We start from the raw sequence: 26,843 nt of genomic DNA, 5'->3' as shown, positions 1-26,843 counted from the left end.
GATTGCAGATCTCAGAAACATATATGCCAAATTATTCAGAAAAAATTACAAATTATTTATGTGAATTGCATATATCAAAGAAATATATGTTAAATTATTCACAAATGTCAAATATCAGATATACAGCTCCTACTAGCCCCTACTGTCACACCCACTACCCTCAGCTCGCACGGCTGCGCCCCCGGTGCACACCCACATCCACGCTGCACCATCATGGCTCCGTTTGCTTGGAGAAATTTTGGAGGAATCTGGATGAATCTGGAGGAATTTGTGAGAGAAAAACGCTGTTTTGGATGAAAAAAAGAAACGGGTCAAGCCGGGTTTAAGGACACGCGAACAGCATGTTGCATAATCATGTCGCAGAGAAGGAATCCTTTGCACATCGTAGGAGAGAAGGAATCCTGCCGATGCACGTCGCAGCCACGCGATACGTGTCCAATCCAATGGTCTAGAATTCGGTTGTTGCAAGAAGCCAAAACATCCTTTTGAGGGATAGCAGTTCTGAACTCTTTCGTTCTTTTGTCCAAAAGACAGGATTGACCAAAGGGTGTTTGTTTCTTTAGTCGCTACTAAAATTTATGTCACATCGAATGTTTACATACTAATAAGGAGCATTAAATATAGATTAATTACAAAACCAATTACATAGATGGAGACTAATTTGCGAGACGTTTTTTAAGCATAATTAATCCGTCATTAGCACATGTTTACTGTAGCAACACGTTGTCAAATCATGGACTAATTAGGCTTAAAAGATTCGTCTCGCAAATTAGTCGCAAGTTATGCAATTAGTTTCGTAATTAGTCTATATTTAATACTCCATGCATATGTCTAAACATTCGATGTGACAGGAATTTCCAATCAGGACCTAAGAAACGGTTACACTCAACGTCAAAAAAAAAGAAACGGTTACACAGACAAGCAAACTAACCACTTCAGACTCAACAAATAGCAACAGTCAACAGATCAGATACTCCATGGAGCATCGACTAAAACGATGACACGATACGCGACAACAATCACTACATACTACACTCCTTATTTTTGCCTCTGACAACGTCCGACCTCTTGACCAAACGAGCATCCATCCACGCTGCCCATGCACCCACAGTCCACCATGTTCCATAGCTCATGACGCCGCTCCGATCCCGACCACGTACACCATCATCGCCATCGGACATCGATCAGTACGGCGGGCACTTGCCGGCGGTGGCCGGCGCGTACATGAGCGCGGTCTTGGGGTGGAAGATGCCGCGCGCGCCCCTGGGCGCCGTGGCCGCCCGGTCCCTCACGAGGGTGAGCCCCAGCTTGGGGTTGGACGGGACGAAGGGCGCGGCGCAGAGCGGCGTCGGCGACGAGCGCAGGTACAGCCTGCAGCTGTGCCGGTCGAACATGTCCACGTCGTACACCATCACGAGGAAGTAGCCGTTCTTGTCCGTGGCCGTGCTCGTCTGGTTCAGCACCCGGTACTTGCTCTCCGCGTCGCCGTAGCACACCAGGCTCGCCGTTGCATCTGCACATGTACACATGTTTTATTCACAACGCTACTAGCTTTCAGTTCTGTCAGCGAGTAGAAACCAAATGAAATGTAGGTTGTTGGAGACTCACTGGGGAGAGGGGACGCGTCCATGCCGCTGTTGTAGCCCCTGAGCTTGCAGGACTTGCAGTAGATGACACCTTGGACGACGATCACCGGCCGCGGCGGCGGCAGCGAGGAGTGCGATGCAGGGGACGGCGCTGGCGCCGTGGGCTTATACTTAGCCGGCTCATCGACCGCCGTCGACGCATGAGAAGGGAGGACGGTGGCGAGGAAGACCACCGCTATCATTGCCACCACGACACCATGGTCCTTGAAAGAGGCCATCGATCTATCCTTACCGTTGAAATTGAAAGGCACTGATGAAATTGGAAGGCAACTGAGTGTGATGAGGCGTTGTACGAACAAGCATGCGCTAATTTATAGAGAGGGAGAGCTAGGGTTTCTCTCCCGTTTGCTTTCTCATCAAACAAACTGAACCAGCTAGCTAGAGCGGTCAGACACTCAGACAGATTCCGTTTGAAGTTAATGCAATTTTTGTCTGTCATGCATACTCGCAACAGACTTCGTTAATTAGGCTTGTATTGAAAGAAATGTAGGGCATGGAATTGCAGGTTAATTTCAGAAGCATGTCATTGACGACTGCTGCAAAATATACAGTGAAGGAACAATGACTGCATACCAGAGCTAATCTATCGCCAGTCAGCGTGCAGCATGTAAAGTAATCTGCTGCTCTCCCTCTGTACGCGTAGCAGGGGCAGACGTTGAAAGGGCTCCTCTGCTATTGCACTGTAGCCACAGCAGGGGCAGGCGTCAAAGTCAGCTCTGCTGTCACATCTAGTCGTTGTAGCTGCATGACAGTCTGACATGTCTGTGTACTAGGATTAGATGGTTAGAGTTGTATATATAGCTTCCCACTACAACTCAGTGAAGAGAGGCAGTTCAGTTTGCCACATCCAAAAGTAGAGCTTTTGGCCAACACTGAGCTTGTGCTGTGTGTGTGAGCTATTCTTAATATCTTCTTCTACCTCTGGTAAGTGAAGGCAGCGCAGCCGAGGGACCAACACAGCATCCGAGCACCGGCCTGTTGCTAAATGAGAGACAAAAGCGTAGCAGACCAGTCTGAAAGTTTACTCTGAGCACATCAAGCCTTTTAACCATCTCAGTAACTGAAAGTTTTCATCCTAGTAGCACTCGGTTGGACATGTGTTTTTTTTAACCCTGAAATTGAACGGTACTGGGAGGGTAGCTGAGGTTGGATCTCTGCGTTTTGGGGGCATCGGGGAGTGTAGCTCGGACCTCGGAGATTTGTGCGGAACGGCGACCCTTGTAGTTACTCATCCAGACAGACGACATGGGATTAATTTCTGCAGTGGTATGTGTGCGGCGTTACCGCTACGACAAGCAAGCCGGTCGCCCTGGCTCCCTGGATTTCCGGCCTCGGAAGCGTCCCGCGTCCGTCCATCAATTGTTTTTCGCAAAGTAATCCATCTTTGCATTGATTAATCGGTTTGTTCAGGGTTTTTTTTTCCTCTTCTCTTCCCGGGGGATATCACTTCTGTTTCAATCAAGGATTTCATTACTTATTGGACTCAGCCAAATCGCTAGTCACCAAGCCCTCGACAAAGCGAGGTACTGTCTCCCAAGTGATCGGATCATCACTGGGATATTTACAACCAAACGCCACAAGGGCATCAGCAACTTTATTGCATGATCTAGGACATACTTCAACTCTAGCATCTACAGATTCTGACAGCAGAAGGAGCCTAAGTTCAGTAACTATGCCGCCCAAGGTCGATAGTCTATACTCATCACCCTCTAGAGCAGTCTTGATTAAGGGTCTGTTTGGTTCGTCTAGTAGCTATTAAATTTAGTAGTTTTTAGTCATTTTAGTAACTTTTCAACCAAACGTTATGACTAAAAGCTACTAAAAGGGCTTTACTCCTCTCTAGTAACTCTGAAGTTACTAAAAATGACTAAACCGTTTAGTAGCTACTAAAGTTTAGTAGCTCCAACTAAACACCCCCTAAAGAAGCATCTGTCTCCAAAATAATTCTGTGCAGCCCCAAGTGCGCCGCAGATTTGACTGCCGCCAAGCAGCCGAGCAGTTCCGCATGAAAAGCGTCGAACAAGAATGGTTCTTTTCCAGACCCTGCCAGGATCATCAGTCCTTGTTCATCACGGATGATAAAACCCCAGCCACCGGTTCTTGTATTTGGATCAAATGCACCATTTTTTTTTGAATTACTGTTTCAGTTTTCTTCACGGAACCAGACAGGCAACAACGAGAGCGCGGGAAGTGCTATTTCTTAATGGGCCAAATGGATTAGGCCCACCACACGCATGCAATAAAGGCCCATGCGGCCATGTGACTTTAATATTGGGCCACGTCCTGGGCCTAGCCCACGATGCCGCAGGCTGACGGCCGCCCAAATTTGAACGGGAAGTGTTACTGTCTCACTGTCTGTGTGACAGCAGCTCGTGCAGTTTGTGTGCGCGTCACAGCAGCTCGTACAATTCTGTTAAAAAAGAAGACTAAGCCTTATTCAATAAAAAAAAAACTCATGCAGCCGTACGAGTTCATGGCGTGTTGACATCTATCCCTGTTCACTTGAGTTTGTTTGGCTGATAAGTCATGGTTGAAAGTACTGTTGTCTGATTTAGTGTGAGAGAAAAATAATGTTTGTTGGCTAAAAAAATACGGCTTATAAGCCAAACAAGACAAAGCGAACAGGGTGATATCTATGTATATTCCAATTCGTATGGAAGCGCATCCGTGCCCGGTTGCTATCGGTGCCCTGACCTTTTCCTCCGGGCTCGCGGTCGCGGAAATGCATTCCTTCAATCCATCCATCACTAGTGCCTCTTGTACACGCAAGCTGCCTACCTTGGCTGCCCAAGACCAGCGGAACCCCAAATTATCAGCCAACCGAAGCAAATTGGAGAGACGGGATTGCTGGAAAGGAATTGCATGTTTGTTCTTGTCGCACGTCTGATGACTACACATCCTCGGTCCTGAAATACAATGATTTTTTCGGTTATCCACAATCAAACAGTTATACGTTTGAAAAAAAAAATATAGAGAAAACTATATTTTCAAAAAGGTAAATCTCGAAAATAGTTTCAAATATATTTAAGGAAGCTCATTCAATGATATAAATATTATTAATCATTTCAAAAAATTTGGTCAAGTTTAAAATGATTTGACTTGGGACAACTGAAAAAAAATCTCTTATATTTTAGGAAGAGGGAGCAGTTGCGTAGATACTCTAAGCAGGAACTGTCCCGCGTATGAATTTTTAAGGGTCCGTTCATGAATTAAACTAACTTAAACTATCAGTACGCTTCGTATCCTCTCATTTTGGATATCAACGTGGTTTACAAAGTACTAATTAATCACTAATATTTTGTTATAATATATTTATAATCAACATTTTAAATAGTGGGCTAAATTATGTAGTGGTGACCCTCGCCTAGAGGCTATACTAACTATAAAGAGCAGCACCAGTGCACGAAGCTCCCGCTTACACAGGGTCCGGGAAAGGGTCCGACCACTTGGGTCTTTTATACGCAGTCTTTCCCTGCATTTCTGCAAGAGGCTGTTACAAGGACTTGAACCGGTGACCTCATGGTCACAAGGTGGTAGCTTTACCACTGCGCCAAGGCTCTCCTTCTAACTATATTAGGATATAATGACATCTATTTTATTTAACTAGTTTTTTAAAAAACATGAAAATTCCCAATTAATAATGAAAACAAATGCTCAACGGGGCTCTAAGAGAACATATTTATTTGTCCTAGTCATTACTTCACATTTTTTCATCAATCGACATACTCAAGGATAACGAACATTCAACATTAATTAAAGAAACTAATTAACTATTCAATGGTCCAATAGATCCTGTGTGAAGTAAAAAAACACAATGGAGAGACATATATAAAAATGTAGCCATCTATAGTAGATAATGAATTTGGCTCGGCCATAGAGGCGCTTATAATTTCACAGCTAAGCCACATAGCCGTGTTTAATGCTAAGATTCCTTAGCTACAATAGTGGAACAGTTGGCAATATCAACATGCATGCCTTTTAGAAAGATATGCTGCTATATTGAGATCCATGTTTGTAACACATACCAAAAATATATACCTTATTACTACTTTTCCATACAAATGTATTTATATATTTTTAATTATCCACTCGAAAAGAACACTTGTAATCTTGACTTCGAAATTATTGACTTAATTAATAAAACTCCAAGATGCATTGATTTATGTCGGAAGGGAGTAGCCAATCTAGTTGTGCGAATTGAATGTAGATCATCAACTGATCAAATTCCTTCCGGATTCAAGTTTTTAACTTGATGTGATCACTGGGGTAAGGTATGAGTTTATAAGAATAATTGTGCATACATATATACATTATGAGCATCTATGTGCTTTAAAAAAAATCATATGTGGTTGTTTGCCACTTCGCTATTTCAGGCAAATGCTTTTATTGGACTAAGGTCTATTCTTTTCAAGGATCACTATTATACTATAGAGTCCAAGCAGTTCAGTATAGGTTCACCTTAGATTAAGCCTTGCACCCTGTCATCAAAGAGGATCTAATTAGTATAACTTTATAACAGAAATAAAGCGAAACCAGCTTAGGGCTCGTTCGGTTGTCCAGAACCATTCCTTGGAACGATTCCCGGCTGAATGATCGACTAATTTGTACAACAATTGATTAGCTGAAATAGTTCGTGGCTTCATTCCAGGAACGACAGCTTACGTGCTTTCGCGCAACTGAATTTTTAATCTTCTTCGTTTCTTATGATTAGCCGAAATGCTAACACACTTACAGGCCTACAATATACAACATTGATGCAGTGCAATAGCAGCTGGCATTTTAATTATTCTTTTCAACTTTCACCACCATTTTCTTAGCTAGCTATGTACATCAATTATTACATGAGCTAGCAAATTTTCACACGAATCAACCAACATTTCGTCATCTTCTTCTACGCATCTGCTACTGATGCTTTCATTGACTTGCTGAAAATAAACTTGTCGATCCATGCGACGACACGCATATGCTGAATGTTCATTCCTCGATGAATCCGGTCATCTTGAGCACTTGGTTCCTGACATCGCGGAGGTCCCGCCCTTTGAGCGTCCTCCCTTTGCCGGCGCACATGGAGTACGCCGCCGTCCGGCCAGCCACCACCAGCCTCCTCCGTGCAACAAGAACATCCGGCGGCACGATGACCAAACCGTCGCTAGTAGTCCCTTTTGCGTCTTCGGTACGACGACCTTCTTCGTCGTCGGAGGCGACGTCGATTTCTTCATTAAACGTGGTGGTGTAGTACTCCGACGCCGACCATGGGCGGCACCGCCGCTTCCGGCTAGAGATCTCGACCGGCGCGGCCGCTTCGGGACGAACGGAACAAGGCATAGGCGCCGCCTCGCCGCCGTTGCCGACGACGTCGTCGTCGCCTTGGCTGTTGCCACGGTCGTCGGAGCCGGCAGCAGGCCATAGGATTTCAGCTTCTTCGAATTCCTCCATGATATGATACGATACGATTGATGGCCTCGCCGTCGGGGACGGGCAGGGATGGACGTCCATGGCTAGCTGAATATATAGCGGTGTGCTTTGGAAGGAGGCGATGGCGTGTCTTGGCGAGCAAGCACTCTTCCTTGGGTGGGAAGACTACTGCAATGGCATTAGCCGGTTGATTTGGAGTGCGGTGCTCACCCTCTCGTGAGCTGCCACCTGGAATCTGCCCCAGTTGGTTTGATGCTCGTGCGAGTATGAATAATGTGAATTGTGAAGAAGAGAGATCAAATATCGTGCAGAACTCTGATTAGCAGCACCACACAGTATAAACTCAGCTTGACAGAAATACTCCTACAGAATTGTCACACGGCAAGATAGGTACTACTATTTACAGATGATTAATTGTGTGCCGGAGCCGTCAAGAGAAAGATAATAAGAGTCGTCTGGTTCAAATAAATCCAACACCCAAATCGGTAGTCTCCCCATGTACTGATTTCCATCCAATTTGACCGCGAGTACAAATCGAGGTACACGGTGCACCACCAATCCACCATGCACCCGCGGGGACGTCACCCTTCGATGAAGCCGGTCATCCGGAGCACGGAGTCGCGGAGGTGGCACAGGTCGCGCGCCCGCTTGCACGGCGGGCCGACTGACGCCCGCAGCGTCCACGCCGCCGGCTCCGCCTCCGACCGCCGCCAGCCTCCGGCCGACAGCAGCAAGTTTGGCGGAACGATCACGCTGCCGTTGTCGTCGTCATGGTCACCGCTGTCGTCCCTCGGCCTGCTCCAGCGCCAGGAGCGGGCAGGGGCAGCCTTGGGGCCGGGAACGTCCACGGGCCGAGAGCGCGCCGCAGACGCGTCGGATGGCTGCGCCGCCTGCACTGGCACAGGTGACAGGCTCGTCGTCGTCGGCGGCGGCTCGTGCGTGTGGGCGTGGCAGGTCTCCGGCTCCGGCCAGAGCACCTCGAACTCGACGAGCTCTTCCATTGCCATGGCAGAGATGGCGGAAGGGCAGAGGCCGAGAGCACCGGGGCGAGTGCGTCAGGAGCCGTACTTATACCGCGAAATTAAACCCCCACCGCCAACGGGGTGGATCGGCGACTGCTAATTTGCTAGTCGTGTCTGGCGTCTGAAGCTCGGAATCGCGACGGATTTTGGCAAGAGCGACCGCGATGCTGGCAGGATGAACTCCGCACGCCTAGCGAAAGGGACGGCGGCGAGCGGGGGGTGATCCCGTTGGCGCCATACCCCCGCGGACGCCGGACGCGGCGCCGGGAGAACACGCGTTTCCCAGCGACGCAGGCTACACGGCAACGCGCAACGGTGCTGATGATGCGCACAGCGCACGCCGTGTTGCCGCGTCGGAAAGGAACCCATCCTATTTGGTGGTTTGCGTATGCAAAGCACTGGGGCCACGTCTGAGATGCACGCGACAACGGTTCCATCAGGTGTTTTGGGCGAAATTTGGGAAGACTGGGTTTCCTCTGAAATTTGCGAATTGCTGATGGTTGATTGCGGGGGCAAGTGGTGGTAATATGGCTTCGCATATAAGCATGTTTGGTCCGCTACATAGCGGAGCTTGGCTCCCATAATATATATACGAGCCAAGCTGCACGGGGACGGGTTCAAGACATGTAATAATAACTTGTTGTTTCGTTCATTAAATCGAGAGAACCAGGCTAGCTAGATCATTTATTTGGATGAGTGCACTAGAATACGTCATATTAGATTGAAATGAAAATAGTACAAAGATAATTTTTTTTTTTGTAGGAATCGACTGCACACTAATTAATTTTATCATGTCAATTGGTTAGGTTCTTTGTGGTAAAACCTGCCCACAGGTTTAAGTCAAGGGTGCTCGTATTTTTCTGGATTTAATCCGGGATTTAATGGCATTGTGCTTTTAGTGGTAGGCGACGTTTCCGTCGATAGCGAGGCGCCTGTGGTGACTTCGTCAATCTTGATATGTGCCGGCACATTCTTTCGGAGGTGTTCATAGGGTAGGGTTTTGTGTACGTGTGTTTATAGGGGTGAGTGTGCGTGCATGTTGAATGTTTGCATCTGTACTTGTGTAATTCGCAAAAAAAATCTTATTCTATTTTAAAATATACTAATATATACCATAAAACATACTAATTGTTTGTTGATATCATATTTGCTTGCTAATATGTTGCATCCCTAGAACCTAGCTATGAAGAAATATTCCATTTTTGTTTCCCAGAAACCATACTCAGGGCTACTTTTGTATGGCGAGTTATTAAGGGCTCGTTTGGTTTGATCCTGGCATAAGATGTTGTGGTGGTATGGCACCCGGTATCCACAAGACAAAATATGGGCCGCGCCTCAAAGGTGGTCTAGCCCACAAGATCAAGGCGTGCACCGTAAGATTACATGAAGATGTGATTTATTGTATAATACTAAATATAATATTTTCCGTATAACCCTACCCCTCTAGAGTATATATGAAGAGGTAGGGTTCCTCTAGACGGGATATATCGAATCTGATACACAATCAATACAAAATAACAGAGCACAAGATGTAAGGTGTTACATCACGCTGACGGTCTGAACCTGTATAAATCTTATGCATTGTGTCTCTGTTACCATCTGGTTCGTATCACGCACACCTCCACCAATTCATTTACTATCGTGAATATACCCCTCGATAGACCGCCGACCAAAATCAAACATCTGTGATGGATGCCTGAGTTAGGCAACTTTACCCCGTCCTTAACCAAACACGGCCATCAGATTTGTTGAGTATGCATGTAACCAACCACGCTCTTTGTATTTGCTACACCTTGAAGCCCTTTGGTTGGCAATTAAATGACTTGCCCTAGGGGTCATGTCTAGGGCTCCAATGCTCTAGACAACTGTAATAATGACTTATGAGATAACTCTATGTATATTATTTTATATTTTAGTAGAAGGGAGAGAAAATACAACTCTTGATAGCTAGTCTCATACATTAGGCCTCGTTTGGTTTCTACAGGCGCTCCTAAAATTCCTGTCACATCGAATGTTTACACACATGCATGGAGTATTAAATATAGACTAATTACAAAACTAATTACACAACTTACGACTAATTTGCGAGACAAATCTTTTAAGCCTAATTAGTCCATGATTTGACAACGTGGTGCTACAGTAAACATATGCTACTGACAGATTAATTAGGCTTAAAAAATCGTCTCGCAAATTAGCCTCCATCTATGTAATTGGTTTTGTAATTAATCTATATTTAATGCCCTTTATTAGTATCTAAACATTCGATGTGACATGAATTTTAGGAGTAACTAAAGAACCAAACACCCCCATAGTCTAAGATTATGGGAATGTATGATATGGAATTATTCATGTTATGAGCTAGTGCTTAAAAAGTTAAAAGCTAATATTATTAGAAAAGTTTTTTAAAGCTAATAACTATCTCTATTTTCTTCGTTCTAAATTATAAGACATTTTGGTATTTCTAGATTCATAGCTTTTATTATATATTTAGATATAATATATATTTAGGTGTGTAAAAAAGCTATAAATCTAGAAAAGCTAAAACACTTTAAAATTTGAAACGGAGTGAGCACTTTTGAGGCTGCCCAGGTCGAGAGCCAACCATGCGCGACAGACGTGATCTCCCAGCTGGTCAGCACTCGGCACCAGTCACTTTCAAAATCATTGTTTTTTTTGAGGAAAAATCATTGTTTATTTTGCTTTTGAATAACTCTTGTCATCTCCAAGCCGTGAATCCGAGTTTTTTTTAGAAACTTCAGACTCTGCACCTTTGGTACTTTTCTGCAGCCTGGGCTTCAGAATAAGGGCCCATACTAATTGGGCTTCCATTTAAACGCGCGATCCAATTTGGCAATGCAACTGGTCGCGCGCGGCGGAGTCTTGGACCGGTCCGCCCTTGATCTGCCTGGGCTTATGGCGTCCGTGTCCCCGTCCGCGTCCGCGCAACACTTTTTTGCTTGCCCGCCATGTATTCGAAGGAATGCCGCGCCACGTCTTCCTGAACACCTTTTCTTCGTTGAAGTTGCTCCTTGGTAGTTTGGTGGTATACATAGTTCTTTTCAAACTTCCGAGACCATCATTTGACAATATTTGGTGGCAGGGAGCTGCACTATTTGATATTCAGAGGTTGAGGCGGTTTACAATCCCATATATAGAATCATAATCTTTGTGCTTCGATCTTCACAATGTATCATACGAAATTACGAATAGGATGATCTATGGTGCTGTTTGGTTTAGGAATTGTAACGCAAACGTCAATGGAATCAGAAAGCAGTGCTAACGGTAACAATGTAACAAATCCCTAGCTTTGTTTGGTTTCTGCACCGTAACGTAAATGAAAAATAAGAAGCTGCCCGGCGGCCGGCAAGCTGTCCGGTGCGAGAGCTCCTAGATCCATGCAGCTGTGTTCGCGCCACCACCGCGCTGTAAGAACGTCAGCAGACCCATCACCGCGCTGCCAGCCTTGGGTCGAGATGCACCTGTGTTCACGCCGCCACCGCCCTAAGCCCACCGGCCGCCGTAGATCCATCCTTGGGGGTGAACGGGGCAGTAGAGCCTCGCCGTCGCCGTCCTTGCCGTGTGCGTGCACTTCCTCTGTGCGCTCACGGGTGGCGACGAAGGCGGGGCGGGGTGGGGGTGGAGGCGGGGCTGCGGCGCTATGGAGGAGAGCCGCCATGAAACGCCGAGCTGAGAAGAAACAAGTCACGATCGGGAGTCGAAGACGATGGGTGCCGTGCTGCGTGGTCCCGTTCTATCCGATCACATAGGGATGGGAGGGGTATCAATTTTGTACACCACGGTATCTAATTATAGGGGATTTGATTACGGTGGAGATGGAAACAAACACGATTTAACGTAAACACTTACCATCGCAAAGAGATTACGTTACATTGAAGCGAACCAAACGCTATCTATGTTCTATACATGGAAAGCAAGTGCACGAATAGGATGATCTGTGTTCTATACATCGGTGGTTCGGCGTAGAGTAGAGACAAACACGAAACTGTATCTCTGCGCACGATCAGATCAGTTGCCCATTGGGTGCCATCCCTGCGACTCTTTTTCTGCCGTGCCTTGATTTGCTCTTTTGTGGGATGTACTACTATACATGAGTTAGTATTTGGACCGTGCCATTTGAGAGGAGGCCGTGGTGCGCTCTCTTGGCAATGGCAAGGAGTAGAACACGGTATGATATGAAATATTTTAGGTCGTGCCGGGATGGCATAAATGTGAGGGCCCCATCGTGTCTAAGATCTCGGCGATGCGTTGCACGGTCTTGTGCGTATTTTGGGTTGTGCTTGACTGGCACGCTAATAAAGTGGCACGTAAGCAAATTTATAATGCTACAGTGCAATTTTCTAGTATTTAAATTGGTAAGTATAGAAAACACTGCCTATGCAGGGGATCAGATATAAATGCAAGAAAGCCACCTAAGGCAGCTTGAAAGATGGTCTGCAAACCCAAACTGGAGGGAGGTCTGATATTGAAAAGCAAAACAAAGCACAACTTATCAAGAACTTTCACAAATTCTATAATAGGAATGATTTGCCTTGGGTCAATTTGGTCTGGGAAAAGCACTACAGGAATGGGAAACTCCCATCTCACATAAAAAAGGGTTCCTTTTGGTGGAGAGATGTTGCAAAGCTTCTTCCTGACTTCAAATCCATTGCCAACCCCCAGGTGGAGAATGGGGAGAGTACTCTTGCCCTGTTCGCTTGGTTGATAAGACATGGCTGAAAGTACCGTTGACTGATTTATTGTGAGAGGAAAATATTGTTCGTTGGCTGAAAAAGTACGGCTTATAAGCCAAGCGAACGGGGCGTCTATTTTGGCATGACAATTGGTTCAATCAGTCTCTAGCTAATGCAGCCCCTGAGCTCTTCTCCTTTGCAAAGAACAAGCTCTCAGTACAGAAAGCCTTCAGGCAACATGATTTTTCAGACTTATTTCAGCTCCCTCTGTCCCAATCTGCATTTCTGCAAATGCAAGACATCCAACAGCTAATGGAGGACATGCCTCTCACAGGTGGTTCTACACAAGGGGCTCCAGCATTTTTGCCTCCGCCAAGGTCTATAAAATACTGATTGGGCATTCAGAAACTCACCCTGCCTTCAAATAGCTATGCTATGGAAGAGCCAATATAATGCCAGCCAAAACATAAAATCTCCTTTTGGCTCCTGATCAATGATAGGCTCAGTACTAGAAATATTTTGAGAAGAAGAAACATGCATCTTGACTCCTAAAATTGTGTCCTATGTAACCATTTGATGGATGAATCAGTTGATCATCTTTTTGTGGACTGCCCATTTGCAAGGATGTGCTTGGACACTATGAACAATGATATTCCTTTGGACAATGGCTTAGTTTTTCATGGAGGCTAAATTCTCAGTTTTTCATGGAGGCCATAATCATGTTATGTTGGACCATTTGGACAACAAGAAATGACCTCATTTTCAAGGGAATCAAGATGGATTTGTCAAGGTGCAGACGTGTCTTCTTCAGAGAACTTAAGCTACTCCAGTATAGAGTGAAGACTGGACAGGAAGAACAATTTTCTTTATGGATTCAAAGTCTGGAATAGCCAGCCTCCTGAAGCTGATTTTCTTTGTTTTTTTTTTCTTAGACATTCTTCACCGTGTCTCCTCCCCCTAGCCCTGCTTTACTTTATTTCTTCCTCTGTACTCTTTTAACATTCTGTTTTATTCAATAAATACCGTGGGGGCTTTGGCCCCTCCGGAACCTTAAAAAAAAATCTAGTATTTATTATACTACTTAATCTAAGTCTTGAATAGATTATGAAAATCATTAAAACTTTCACAAAATTGATAGGTACATTTTTTAATGTCATAAGTGGATAAAAAAACTAGCAAAGATATTTTAATGGCCATGGTTGGACTAACAGGAAAGCGTGTTAACGTGCCATAAGCTATACTTGGAGTGAAGCAAAGACTTTGTGTTTATAGAGTCACGTGGCTAAAGGTCACAATTCAAAATGGCACGAAGCACCAGAGAGACTACAGTTCCATCTCTATATAAGAATTGTTCTGTCGTTTTTTAAATATGTTGGGGTTAACCTTAGTCATTGTTTAAATCCAGGGTGTAAAGTTTTGGGATGTCACATCGGATGTCATATGGGGTAGGATGTTCGGATACTAACAAAAAATAAATTACAGAATCCGTCAGTAACCCGCTTGACGAATTTATTAAGCCTAATTAGTCAGTCATTAGCACGCGTGTTACTGTAGCACAACATTGTCAAATCATGGACTAATTAGACTTAAAAGATTGGTCTCGTAAATTAGTCATAAAAACTGTCTAATTAATTATTATTTTAATCTATATTTAATATTCTATACATATGTTCAAATATTTAATATTTCATGCACATGTGTGACACGAACCAAAGGCCTGCACTTGAATGAACAGATACTACACTTCTTTCTCAACAGGTAAAGCCAGAGCTCGGGGTTATCTGCTGCACAGATATATACACCAGCAACGAGCCAATGATGCAGACAGACAGACAGAAAGTGAACATGCTACTGTACGTAATACACACCTGCGCTTATATTTGGCATCTGTGAAGAAAGAACCCCACTGTACGAGATGGAGAGATTGCTTGGATTGGGGAAAAAAATGTCGAACGCGTGAGCGTGACACAGTATCAGGCTATCAGCCTATCAGGGAGAAAGGAAGTTTCACCGGAATGGAACGTGAAAGGAGCCGCATCAACAAAGAAGAAAAGGCAAAGGGCCGGTGACAAGTCGATAGCTGAAACTGTAGCGGGAACAAAGATGTACAGTAGTAGTGTGGACTTGGTCATCCATCCACCCGTGCTCTAGGCATTATTGTCGACATTATTTTCGGTGGACTGTGCGGTGAACAGTTCCGTTAAGGATGATGACGCATGAGGCCCGGTTTAATTGCTCCTCCTGAAGTTTAGGACCTGTTCATCGAATATTTAGACCCATAGATTAATAAATATAGACTAAAAAATAATTAATTATACAGTTTATGACTAATTTGCAAGATGAATCTTTTAAGCCTAATTAGTCCATGATTTGACAACGTGATGCTACGATGACACATGTGTTAATGACAGATTAATTAGGCTTAATAAATTCGTCAAGTGGATTACTGACTGATTCTATAATTTATTTTTTTATTAGTATCTGAACACCTTACCCCATATGCCATTCGATATGACATCCTAAAACTTTAGTTCTGGATTTAAACAAGGCAAAAAATTTTTTTCTAAAAGTCCAAAACGACGCTTTAAGTTTGATGGATGGAGGGAGGACGCGACTACAACGCCTCTACGGCTCTACCCAAGGGTCCAAGAGTGCAAGACCTCCGGCGAAACTGATGAGAGATTGCGTGTGTTGGTCGACAGCCATGCCGGCGTGGGTTCACTTGGGAAGGCACACTCACATACGTATGTTGGCGGAGTTGGCCACCCATGACCATGAGGAGGCACTTGGAACTGCGAGAGGTGCAACTTGCTACGACGACTGTATACGTGGCAAGTCCACTCCAGAGAAATGGTGTCAGTCTCCGACATGGATTGCTACTGTGCTGTAGACCTGTAGTTTAGGGTGCGCTTAGTTCGCAAAATGAAAATTTTTGGATGTCACATCGGATATTTTGGGATGTCGGAAGAGGTTTTCGGATACTAATAAAAAAACTAATTACATAGCTCGTCTGGAAACTGCGAGACGAATTTATTAAGCATAATTAATCCATCATTAGCGCATATTAGTTACTATAGCACTTATGGCTAATCATGGACTAATTAGTCTTAAAATATTCGTCTCGCGATTTCCAACAAAACTGTGTAATTAGTTTTTTTCGTCTATATTTAATACTCCATGCATGTGCCACAAGATTCGATGTGATAGTTTAGGGTAAAAATTTTTGAGAACTAAACCAGGCCTTATATGCGCGCAGGTGCCGCTATCAGTTCCAGAGTATCTCTACAACTAAAATATTCACAAGTATTTCTACAACTAAAATATTCATAAGAGAATCCTTGGTAGACGTGCGAAACAAATCATCGCCCCCGCTCCCTTCACGTGACACCGTAGGCAAATCCGTGAACAACTTTTCAGCTTGTTTTTTCAGCGGCAACGTTGTACCGTCCGCCACCGTAGGCAAGCAACGGAGCAGTGGCCCTGTTTTGCTGCACTACTTTAGATCGACAGTATTTTTCTTTTACAAACATTTCAACGTAAATATCACCCTGAACCAAATTTCAGCGAAATGTGTTTACAGGTGAAATGCAATGCGAGGCGCCGCGGAGTACTACGTGGCCTGATCTGAATTTCTTTTTTCCCCAGCTCCGGATGGGCTTTGGATGGAGGTGACGACGGTCAGTACGGAGTACTACGTGAATGATCCCAAGGATTACTGCGATCAGCCAGACAAAAACTCTGAATAACAGTGACATGGAAAGGGCTTCACTATTCTCCGTTGGCAGAACAGAACAGAGCATGTGGTTGTTCGTCAGCTCAATCAGCGGCAGGATCAATTACTGCTCCTCGGAACAGTGAGAATCGCCATGCCAACAGGCGCACGCACACACTGTGTTTCTCCCCGGTGTACGGGCAGGTAGGCCCTGCGTCTTGTTTAGTTGGCAAAATATTTTGAGAAATAGTACTGTATCATTTTTTTTTTGTTATTTGATAATTAGTGTCCAATCATAGTCTAATTAGGCTTAAAAGATTCGTCTCGTGAATTTTGTCTAAACTATGTAATTAATTTTATTTTTTATTTATATTTAATGCTTTATGCATGCGTCAAAGATTCGATGTGACGAAAAATCTTAAAAAATTTTACAAAATTTTGGGAACTAAACACTACCCTGGTCTCACGCTCTGCTGCGCCCGCGGCCATCATGGCGCCGGCACCGTCCTCCTCCTCCAGGACCCTCCCTCCCCCCCCGTCCTGTACCTCCTCCTCCTCCTCTTGTCCATGCAGGTCGCCGCGGCCGCCGCCGCCATGGACCCTGCCGAGCGGGAGGCCGCCGCCGACGACCCCTGCGCCTCGCCGTGGCCGGGGCTCGAGTGCAGGCCCGGGACCGCGCCCGGCGGTCCCGGTCCCGGCGGCAGCGTGGCACGGATGCACGTCGCGCGCCTCGACTTCCTGGTGCCGCCGAACCCGACGTGCAAGGACACGGCGACGTTCCCGGTGGCCGCGTTCGCGCTGCCGGAGGTCCGGGCGCTGTTCCTCGTCGGGTGCTTCAAGAACCCCGACGCCGTGGCCTCCTTCTCCCTGCCGCCGGCGTCCAACCTCTCCCCCTCGTGCCTGCAGCAGCTCAGCGTCCGCGCCAACCCGTCGCTGTGACTGTCCGGCACGCTGCCGCCACAGCTGGCCAGCCTCCGGTCACTGCAGGTGCTCACCATGTCCCAGAACGCGCTGGTCCGGGGCGCCGTCCCGCGGGGCATCGGCGAGCTCGAGGACCTCGTGACCGATCCCCAGCGCGCTCGGCGACCTGCGCGGCCTCGTCGGCCTCGACCTCAGCTACAACTCCTTCTCTGGCACCATCCCGAGCCGCCTCGGCGACCTCGCGCAGCTGCAGAAGCTGGACCTCAGCTCCAACAACCTCACCGGCGGCGTCCCGGCCGCCCTCATCCGCCTCAAGGCGCTCACGTTCCTCGCGCTCAGCAACAACGAGCTGCGCGGCCGCCTCCCCGCCGGCCTCTCCGGTCTCCGCGACCTGCAGTACCTGATCATGGAGAACAACCTGATGGGCGTCCCGCTGCCACCCGAGCTGGGCAACATCACGCGGCTCCAGGAGCTCCGGCTCGCCAACTCGGGCTCCATACCGGACACGTTCGGCCTCCTGTCCAGCCTCACCACGCTGTCGCTGGAGAACAACAACCTCACCTGGCGGATCCCGGCGGGGCTCAGCCGGCTGAAGCGCATATACCACCTCAACCTCAGCAAGAACGGGCTGGACAGCGTCGTCCCGTTCGACGGCGCGTTCCTGAGGCAGCTCGGCCGGAACCTGGACCTGAGCGGCAACCCGGGGCTGTGCGTCGCCGACCGGGCCGTCGTGCCGGACGTGGGCGTCGGAGTCTTTCGCGACGACGTCGCCTGCGAAACGTCCGCCGCCGCGGAGAGCTCGGTCGTCGCGAGAGTGGTTAGGGGAGAGGCGACGAGGGGTCGCTGGCCGGCCGGGCTGCTCAGGCCCGCCGCGGTAGCTCTGTGCAGCTGCCTTTTGCTCTGAGCTCTGATCATCCAGCGTGGCGTGGGTGCATTGCATGCAATTCTTTGGCATGAACTTGCATTGTTTGCACCGGTTGATCTCTGATTCTCTGTACGTAGTTGTGTTGCTGTAACTTGCGATGTTGACTGTGTGAGGAGTGTAGTTGCGCCTCGTGACAGGAAGGCCTTTGAGTGAATGGTTCCACCTACCAAAATTAGGCCATGTCACATTAAATGTTTGACATATGTACAGAGAATTAAAGTAGATTAATTACAAAACTAATTATATAGATTAAGATTAGTTTATAAGAAGTCTAATTAAACTCATATTTAGTTTTTCTAATTAGTACCCAACGTAACATCTAGTAAGCTGGATCAAACACGCCTTTAGGATGACGTTGTTTGTGCGTGCGTGATTGGCACACACGTGGGGTTTGTCGGATCACTTCACTTCACTTCACTTCATTCACTTTGTGCAGATAGATGGTCATGGGCCCCAGTAGTCAACGGAAGCACCGATAACAATAATATCTCTCATTTGCCATTAAAAAAAATATCTCTCATTTTCGTCTGTCAATAAATACTTTTAAACGAAGAAATAATATTTTTCTCTCACGATAAATTAGCATACTCCCTCCGTCTCAAACTATCTGTTGTTTTTTGTTTTCGTGCCGTAAATTTGACTCGATTTATAAAAAATACATGCAACATTTGTATCTTCAAATAAATATATTATAAGACTAGATTTAAAGATCTTTCCAATGATACCAATTTTGTACTATAAATATTACTATTTTTTAATATATATTTTATCAAAGTTGTTTCTCTAAAAACGAAAACGATAGATATTTTGGGACGGAAAGAGTAAGCACCAGCATAAATCAAATTTCAGCGAAACAAATAGGACCAAAGTGCTAATTGGTAACTTTGTTGTCACTCATCAAACACGTTGTCTGCGGTTAGAATTGTCACAAAAGATAAAACACAAGTCGCGAGCTGTTAAAACTTTTCATTCTCCATCTTTCATTATTAACACTGTCTTTCATTATCCTCTGCTTTCTCCATTCAGAATTATAAGATATTTTGATTTTTTTCTCGTCCCTCTCTTTCGCCTTCCATAACTCGCCGGAGGTCGAAGAGAGAGAAGATTCATCTTTCTAACATGTTTATTGTAGATCTGGTTTTGTTAGGTTAGGTCTCTCAATGTAAAGTTTCTTGGTATTGGTGATTTGCTCCCTCCTTTTCGGCGACGACTGGAAGGTAAAGTAGATTTGGTTTCTCTATGGCGACTCTGATGACCACGAGGGCGACAACTACAACATCAACAACTTTCTAGGCGTGATGACATAGAGAATTAGGTTTCTGGAAAGTGACATCAAGATGGAGATGATGTTGCTGCCGTGGAATAATTTTTCTTGGTTTTTTTGTTTTGTTTTGTTGTGGTTAGATCTGACCACGATGAAGGACCAGTGAAAATACATCTGCCCTTCAAGCCAATTACTTTCTTTTTGCGAATTACACGAGTACAGACGCAGACGCTCACAACACGCACGTATACTCACCCCTATGAACACACGCACATATGAGCACCTCCGAAAAACTATGCCGGCATATCTCGAGATTGACGAAGTCATCGCAGGCGCCTCGCTGTAGACGGGAACATCGACTATAACCAGTGGCGGAGCCAAGATGAGCACCTCAGGGGGGCTAATCAATAGAGATTTAGAACAAATGTCGAAGATTAATAGTAAAATCACGTTTTTTCTACAGTAGTAACAAGCCAAAATCACCCTCACGGGGGGGGGGGGGGGGGGGCGTGGATCCGCCAATGACTATAACTGAAAGCACAACGCCATTAAATTCTAGAATAAATCCAGGAAAATGCAACCACCCGTGCTAAGTCGAGGACTTAAATCTGGGTGGACATGTTCCACTACAAGGAACCTAACCAACTGAGTTGGGAAGATTTAGATCGGTCTTCGTTATTCTTCGGTGGCAGAAGAAAAATGAAGGACAACACAAGAAATAAGTTTATGCTCAACTCCACCAATAGAAATGTTGGCCGCCGTTCGTTGGGCACATGTTCGTAGCCTTTTTTGTTAAGTGTTTGTATGTGCGGTCATCTATATATATGAACTGCAATACATGTTTGTGATTGAGATTTGGAGTTATACGAACCATGTGTACAATACAGGATGAAGAACAATTCCTAGGTATACGTATTGTATTCTAGGGTGCTTGTATCATTATGATGTATTTATCTATAATTCAATATAATTCTTCTTTTGTTTTAAAAAACTACTTACAATTTACAATCATGGATGTCCCGGTTCATATGGACTCACTCAACTGAACTATTGATGGGTGAAATGATAGGATAACTGAATAGAATGCTAAAGTTTAGCCCTTATCACATCGAATGTTAGGAGGCTAATTAGAAGGACTAAAGATGAGCTAATTATTAAACTAATTGCATAAGCCTAGGGCCAATTCGTGTAAGCCTAATTAATTTATCATTAGCGAATATTTACTATAGTACCATATTGTCAAATCATAGACTAATTGAACTTAATAGATTCGTCTCGTAAATTAGCATCTATCTATACAATTAGTTTTATAATTAGTCTTGTTTAATTATCCTAATTGATATAAAATATCCGATGCGATTGAGCTAAAGTGTATTAGCCTACGGCTAGTTCCGTTCGGAAAAGAATAAGTCCAGATACATTCTTGATTATAATATCTAAATTTCGATCAAAATATTGATGATCATATGTCAAATGTACTATATATTACAAAAGTATGTTTCGTTTGGTGATTTATATGTACAGATTCATATTTAAACAGTGATTCTTTCCGTCATGGATTATAAGTCAATTCAGCTGAAACGAACAGACCGCACGTGGGCGTGGACGCTGCTGGATTAGCATCAGGCCTGTTCTCACGTGGGCGTGGACGCTGCTGGATTAGCATAATAGCAGGTGTGGATTGGTGTTGGTGGATCGTGTCATTGCCCAGCAGTCTCAGGCGCTGCCCCGCCTCTGAGCATCAGCCCTCACCGGCTCTGTGCTTCATGTGGCGGTTCGGCAACTTTGCAGGGAGATTGACGGCACTTGCCTGGTCGCTACACTGTGTTGTACGGGTACGGCCGTACCTCCTGATCAGCCAAACAACAGCAGTGCGCTTCGTTTCCGGTCATTGACTAGGGGACGAATACTCAGACCTACAGTACGATAATATTCTACAGGACCGCTAATGGTCTTTTTATGGGTGAGTCTGCCAGTGTCATTGTGCGGTGGCAACAGTGAACAGCCAGTCAGCAATGAAAACTCGTGTTCTTATCAGAGAACAGTACCACTGTACCACTGACCACACAGCAAAATACAACAGTTCAACGAGTTTTTTTTATGATGAAAAAAACATAAAGAAGATGCGATCAAATTTCGCAAAAGCAGATTGGTTGGGCCCTCGGCGGGAGTACTAGATTAGGCCTACTTAGGAGCCCGTTTACACATGTCCAGCCCAGCTATCTGAAAACTGCGTACGCGCGTTGTATTGTCTCAGGCCTTATAGCCCAGCCCGCCCGAGACGCCCTCCCTCGGCTGTTTTTCCTTCTCTGCCAGCCGCGCCGCCGCCCGCCCGCCTCCGTCTCCGCCAGCCGCTGCGATGGAGGCGCTCCACGAGGAGCTGCCCTTCGACCTCGACTTCCACCCGTCCTCGCCGCTCGTCGTCACCTCCCTCATCACCGGAGAGCTCTGCATGTACGCCCTCCGAGCCGCACACACTGAACCCTATGCCTTTCCATGTTTCCCGTTCCTGTTTGCTTGTTCTTACCGCCACAGAGTAACCGCTTCCAATCTTGGTTGGTTTCACAGGTTCCGCTACGGCCCGGAGTCGCAGCCTGAGAGGTACTCTCGGAATCTCTCTTGCTGCTTCTGCTCTGTTAGTTTCACACTTGGAATTCCGCCTTCCGGTGCTCGGCACCGTGTTGCTGTGCTCATAGCATCATATTAGTGTTCCTTGGTTTTTGCTTAGGCCTTGTTTGGATGCATGTGTATCCACTTCAATCCACATGTGTTGGAGTGGATGGGAATGAAACTTAGTTTAATTCCACTCCAATCCACTTCAACACATGTGGATTAAGACGAATACACGTGCATCCAAACAAGGCCTTAGGTGTGTCCACAGTTATGTAACTGTGTAGTCGACTTGAATTGAATTGCAACGGTAGAAATATCATGTGGTTAGTGCATTCTGTCATTGAGGTTATGCACTCATGCTTTGGCAATTCGAAGGTTGATTCCATATCTTAGAGATTGATATCACTTCGTTTTTGTTTGATACTAAGGTTAGTTTCGGTAAAAGCTCACAAGGAGTCATGCAGAGCTGTTCGTTTTGTGGACTCAGGAAAAGGTAATGCCTTGTTGCCTTTTGTTATCGAGTGCTCTTATATACCTGCCAACCTGTGCACCCACTTGCACTATGTTTTATGGATTATGTTCTGACCTTTGTTTCTAACTCTGCTATGTTTAAAAAATGATGCTGCAAAATTAGCAGCTTTAAGTTGGCAATGACAAACTGAAACTAATTGGGAGGGGAGCACACCTTGATGCATCCTGTTGCATACCTTACGTCCTCTAACCATTTTCCTGACGGTTTTCTTGCTGTTGTGGTTTGGTTCAGTGATTTTGTCGGGGTCAGCTGATTGCTCAGTCCTTGCCTCAGATGTAGAATCAGGCAAGGCCATTGCCCGCTTGCAGGATGCACATGAGTGAGTTTTGTTGGTTTTCAGTGCTAGTATTTATTTTGTTTGCGGAACTAAACATTGGACCATTTGTAACTTGATTTTAGGAATGCCATAAACCGCCTTGTCTGTCTTACTGAGTCTACAATTGCCACAGGTGATGATGATGGCTGCATTAAGGTATGAAGCAGTAACCAGTAAGTCTGCTGGCCTAAGATGTATGGGTGCTAAAATACAGTTCAGTACTTCAGTTTTATCATTTTGTTTCCAGTACTCTGACATTTTGGGTCATACGAAAATAAGCATTAACAAGCTTATTTATATAACAATGCTTGTACCAAACATACTAAAATCCGTGTTACAAAAATGTTCACTTATGTCTGTTTTTGGACTCAAGTGACGTTTATGAGATGGCTCCTTTTGCAGACAAAATTTGTTTTATATGCAATTATCTTCTATTAGATTAAATGTAAAATGTAGTTTTTGACTTAGCTATCCTCATTCTTTTAATTTTAGGTATGGGATACCCGGGATCGAGCTTGCTGCAACAGTTTTGATGTCCATGATGATTACATTTCAGATATGACCTATGTGGCTGACTCAAATCAGATACTGGCTACAAGGTTTAACTAGATTCCCTGCAGTTGATATGTATCAAACACAGTTGAAACTTTGTCTGCATGGCAAACAACTAAAGATGATCACCAATCCTCTTATTTATTTCCCATTTTTTGGGTCATGAAGTAGGCAGAAATACTCCTGTTTTTAGTTCTGCACTTAACTGCTCTGCTACTTCATGTGGAGTAGTTATTAAGTAATTTGATGGTGTGATTTTGTTATACCAATTAACAAAAGACATTCTATGACACACTAAAGATGTTTTTATTTACAAAACGCTTGCATGTCAAATTTATCGTCATCTATTCTGTGCATGATACAATATGGTAACCAAGGGTTAAATAATCTTTGTTTTCCTTGTAGTGGGGATGGAACTCTGTCTGTGAACAGCCTGCGGAGGAATAAAGTGAGTTGCCTTTGGAGTACATCGAGTCTTGCTTCTAGTGTGTTCAATTCGTGTTTTAGGACTTCTTATCTACGGTTATCATTTACCGATGAATTATTGTAAGTTAACTTGCAATCTTTTAACTGTTTCTAATTTAATACCAGGTAAGGTCACGATCTGAATTTTCAGAAGATGAGTTGCTATCCTTGGTGGTAATGAAGGTACCTATTTTTGGCAAACAGTTTTTGCTAGCAACATTTCTGTCCTGTTGTCATGATAATTGAATTTTATCTTATTCTTTGTGACTCTTAGAATGGTAAAAAGGTTGTTTGTGGAACTCCAAGTGGAGCACTCTTATTATATTCATGGGGATACTTTAAGGATTGCAGGTAACCATGTTTTCATCACACAACATTAACTGCTGAAATAAAATAGCACAAAGATAAAACTTCACTAACGAAACTATTTTTGTCTAATACTATTTGTATAGTACTCCCTCCAGTCTAAATTACAGTTCACTTTGCCTTTGTCCTAAGTCAAACTTCTTCATCTTTGACCAAGTTTTTAGGAAAAATATAGTGACATCTACAAGACAAATGCATTATCAAAACTTATTTCATGAAGAAGTTAATGAAACTAATTTAATGTTGTAGATGTTGGTGTTTTTTTCTATAAACTTGGTTAAAGTTAAAGAAGTTAACTTAGGACAAAACCAAAGTGAACTACAATTGGAACGGAGGGACCCCCATCATTACATCAACGTAGTTCTCTGGATGCAGCGTTCCCTGATATTTTGATGCTTAAATATTGCTTGTATGTTTCCTAGTTCCTACCAATATTTTCTCTAATCATCATTGTAATTATCGAAGGGCAGGCCTGGTGCAGTGGTGAGAGCTGTCTCACCGAGTCACCAGGTCGTGGGTTCGAAGCAGCCTCTCCGTAGATTTTGCGGGGTGGGGGGAGGCTTGCCTCGGTTTTTCCCTTCCCCAGACCCCACTCATGTGGGAGCCTCCGGCACTCGGTCTGCCCCCCCCCCCCCCCCCCCCCCCCCCCCCCCCTTTTCATCATTGTAATTATCATAGGTGGGAGCAATTTTGTTCTTATGGGTAATTTGATAAGTAACTTCATTGGACCAAGTGTAATTCACTTTCTTCGATTATTCCAATTTTCAAAGATCTTGTGATCAGTAGATCCTTAGAAGGATCTTGACATCTAATATTCATAGCTTCCTAAAAATGCCAAAATGCCACTATGAGATGTTGCCAGTCTGCTTCCTTCACTTTGTGTGGTTTAGACCCAATTAATTCTGCAAGTGATGTGGTCTAAAATTGTTCACTGGCATGTCTTTTTGTGGTTAGTGCCCACTTTCTCGGACAGACGCAGTCTGTGGATACAATGCTGAAGGTTTGTGGGACCCAAACCTTATTATGATAACTGTCATTTTTGCCCTATTTGTGTATTCATTCTTATTACGGGTATGCTTCGTGTTCTAGCTGGATGAAGAAACTTTGGTTTCTGGTTCGTCAGATGGTGTGATCAGGTTTGGAATTCACAGCTGTTGCTTTATGTCAATTGCCTGTTAGTCTGATGGATTGCTGTTCTAACATGAAATCCTTGTTCTTTGTGTAGATTAGTGGGCATCTTACCGAATAGGATAATACAGCCACTTGCTGAACATTCAGAATATCCCATTGAGGCCCTTGGCATGTGCGTCCATTTGATTGTGAGATTTTGTGGAAAAAAACAGCATGTTCTTATGACTTATTTATGCTATGCAGCTTTCTCAAACGATAAGAAATATCTCGGCAGCATCTCACATGATAAAATGCTGAAGGTGACAATCCTTTCTCATTCTCATTGTTGGTGTGCCCATACATTAGTCTGACTTGACATCTTGTTTGTTGTATATGCAGCTCTGGGACTTGGAAGAACTCTTGAATGGTCCACAGGTAGTCAATGGTGACGAACCTGCCGATGATAGTGATGACGATAGCGATGATGATGCGATGGATGTAGACATGGCCGCAACCTCTTCTAAAGGTGAGATTTTATTGAACTATGCTGTGTGCCATTAGCATGATAATCCTGCCTTTTGGGTTCACATTTCTTCTCAAAGCTGTTTCTTATCTTTCTCACTGGGGGGTGTTCAGGGTCAAGGAGTAAAAAGGCGGGTAAAGGACAGAGTTCAAGTAGGCCGGCATCGGATTTCTTTGCAGATTTATAGACGTCAAGTTCCCAAGTTAGAAGCTTCGAGTTGTACGTTTTTTTTGTTACTGTACGTGAGTGCGAGTGGGCAACTTTGACTGCCGGTGCAAGGCATGCCAAATGTTGTTTTTTTAAGTATGTTGGCTGATGGAATATTAGAAGTAGAAGCAGTTAGTGTTGTGGGTTGTCTCCCAGGAAACAGGACCTCGTTGCAGTATGTTATGCACATATATAAATAAATACTCCAACTGGCAATTTTCGAGTAAAGAGGGTTCTACTTGAAAAATGATTATTCTGGTATTTGGTTCCGTGAAGCATGGTTTTCGTAACACAATGCGTCCTGACTTATTAAGCTGTGTACCATGCCGTGTAGCTGGTGTTGAATGGCTTAAGCTAGGGCTAGGCCATCCCGTCCCGTCCTAACCGTGTGTTTGGTTTGTGGGTTCAGTTGGGATATCCCGGTCCGTTATCTGCTGTTTAGTTGACGAATCATGCGGGTTTGTGTACAACCCACGAGGGAATATACCCTCAGATCCGGGTTCAGCTCATTCCACCAAAACGAGGGACCAAGCGAACCCACTTCAACGCCGTCGGTGTCCGTC

At 44.8% G+C, this 26,843-nt stretch overlaps 4 protein-coding genes and 1 pseudogene across 4 annotated transcripts; 2 read left to right on the top strand and 3 right to left on the bottom strand.

The window, feature by feature from the left end:
• Positions 1–856: 856 nt before the first annotated feature.
• On the bottom strand, positions 857–1,873 carry LOC136510118 (non-classical arabinogalactan protein 31-like). The gene is made up of 2 exons (XM_066504680.1): positions 1,609–1,873; positions 857–1,513 (listed from the first exon to the last, which is right to left on the bottom strand). The coding sequence occupies exons 1-2, from the start codon at positions 1,862–1,864 to the stop codon at positions 1,185–1,187; spliced, it is 585 nt and encodes a 194-aa protein (XP_066360777.1). The 5' UTR covers positions 1,865–1,873; the 3' UTR covers positions 857–1,184.
• Positions 1,874–6,401: 4,528 nt separating this feature from the next.
• Positions 6,402–7,284, bottom strand: LOC136513946 (protein S40-1-like). The gene has a single exon (XM_066507924.1). It carries the CDS (start codon positions 7,140–7,142, stop codon positions 6,621–6,623), a length of 522 nt encoding a protein of 173 aa, XP_066364021.1. The 5' UTR covers positions 7,143–7,284; the 3' UTR covers positions 6,402–6,620.
• A 136-nt stretch (positions 7,285–7,420) lies between these two features.
• LOC136513947 (protein S40-1-like) lies at positions 7,421–8,237 on the bottom strand. Its single transcript, XM_066507925.1, has one exon. It carries the CDS (start codon positions 8,066–8,068, stop codon positions 7,643–7,645), a length of 426 nt encoding a protein of 141 aa, XP_066364022.1. The 5' UTR covers positions 8,069–8,237; the 3' UTR covers positions 7,421–7,642.
• Positions 8,238–16,873: 8,636 nt separating this feature from the next.
• Positions 16,874–18,311, top strand: LOC136511203 (receptor like protein 29-like; annotated as a pseudogene).
• A 3,597-nt stretch (positions 18,312–21,908) lies between these two features.
• On the top strand, positions 21,909–26,503 carry LOC136513643 (WD repeat-containing protein 55-like). The gene is made up of 15 exons (XM_066507612.1): positions 21,909–22,050; positions 22,165–22,197; positions 22,638–22,702; positions 22,973–23,060; positions 23,141–23,213; positions 23,550–23,656; positions 24,015–24,057; positions 24,201–24,257; positions 24,349–24,425; positions 25,395–25,440; positions 25,530–25,576; positions 25,666–25,739; positions 25,815–25,870; positions 25,950–26,076; positions 26,187–26,503. The coding sequence occupies exons 1-15, from the start codon at positions 21,956–21,958 to the stop codon at positions 26,258–26,260; spliced, it is 1,062 nt and encodes a 353-aa protein (XP_066363709.1). The 5' UTR covers positions 21,909–21,955; the 3' UTR covers positions 26,261–26,503.
• Positions 26,504–26,843: the final 340 nt, after the last annotated feature.

The sequence above is a fragment of the Miscanthus floridulus genome, chromosome 16, assembly GCF_019320115.1.
Source record: "Miscanthus floridulus cultivar M001 chromosome 16, ASM1932011v1, whole genome shotgun sequence".
NCBI classification, from domain to species: domain Eukaryota; kingdom Viridiplantae; phylum Streptophyta; class Magnoliopsida; order Poales; family Poaceae; genus Miscanthus; species Miscanthus floridulus.
Note: the sequence above shows the minus strand (reverse complement) of the source record. Positions and strands in the feature narration are given on the sequence as shown.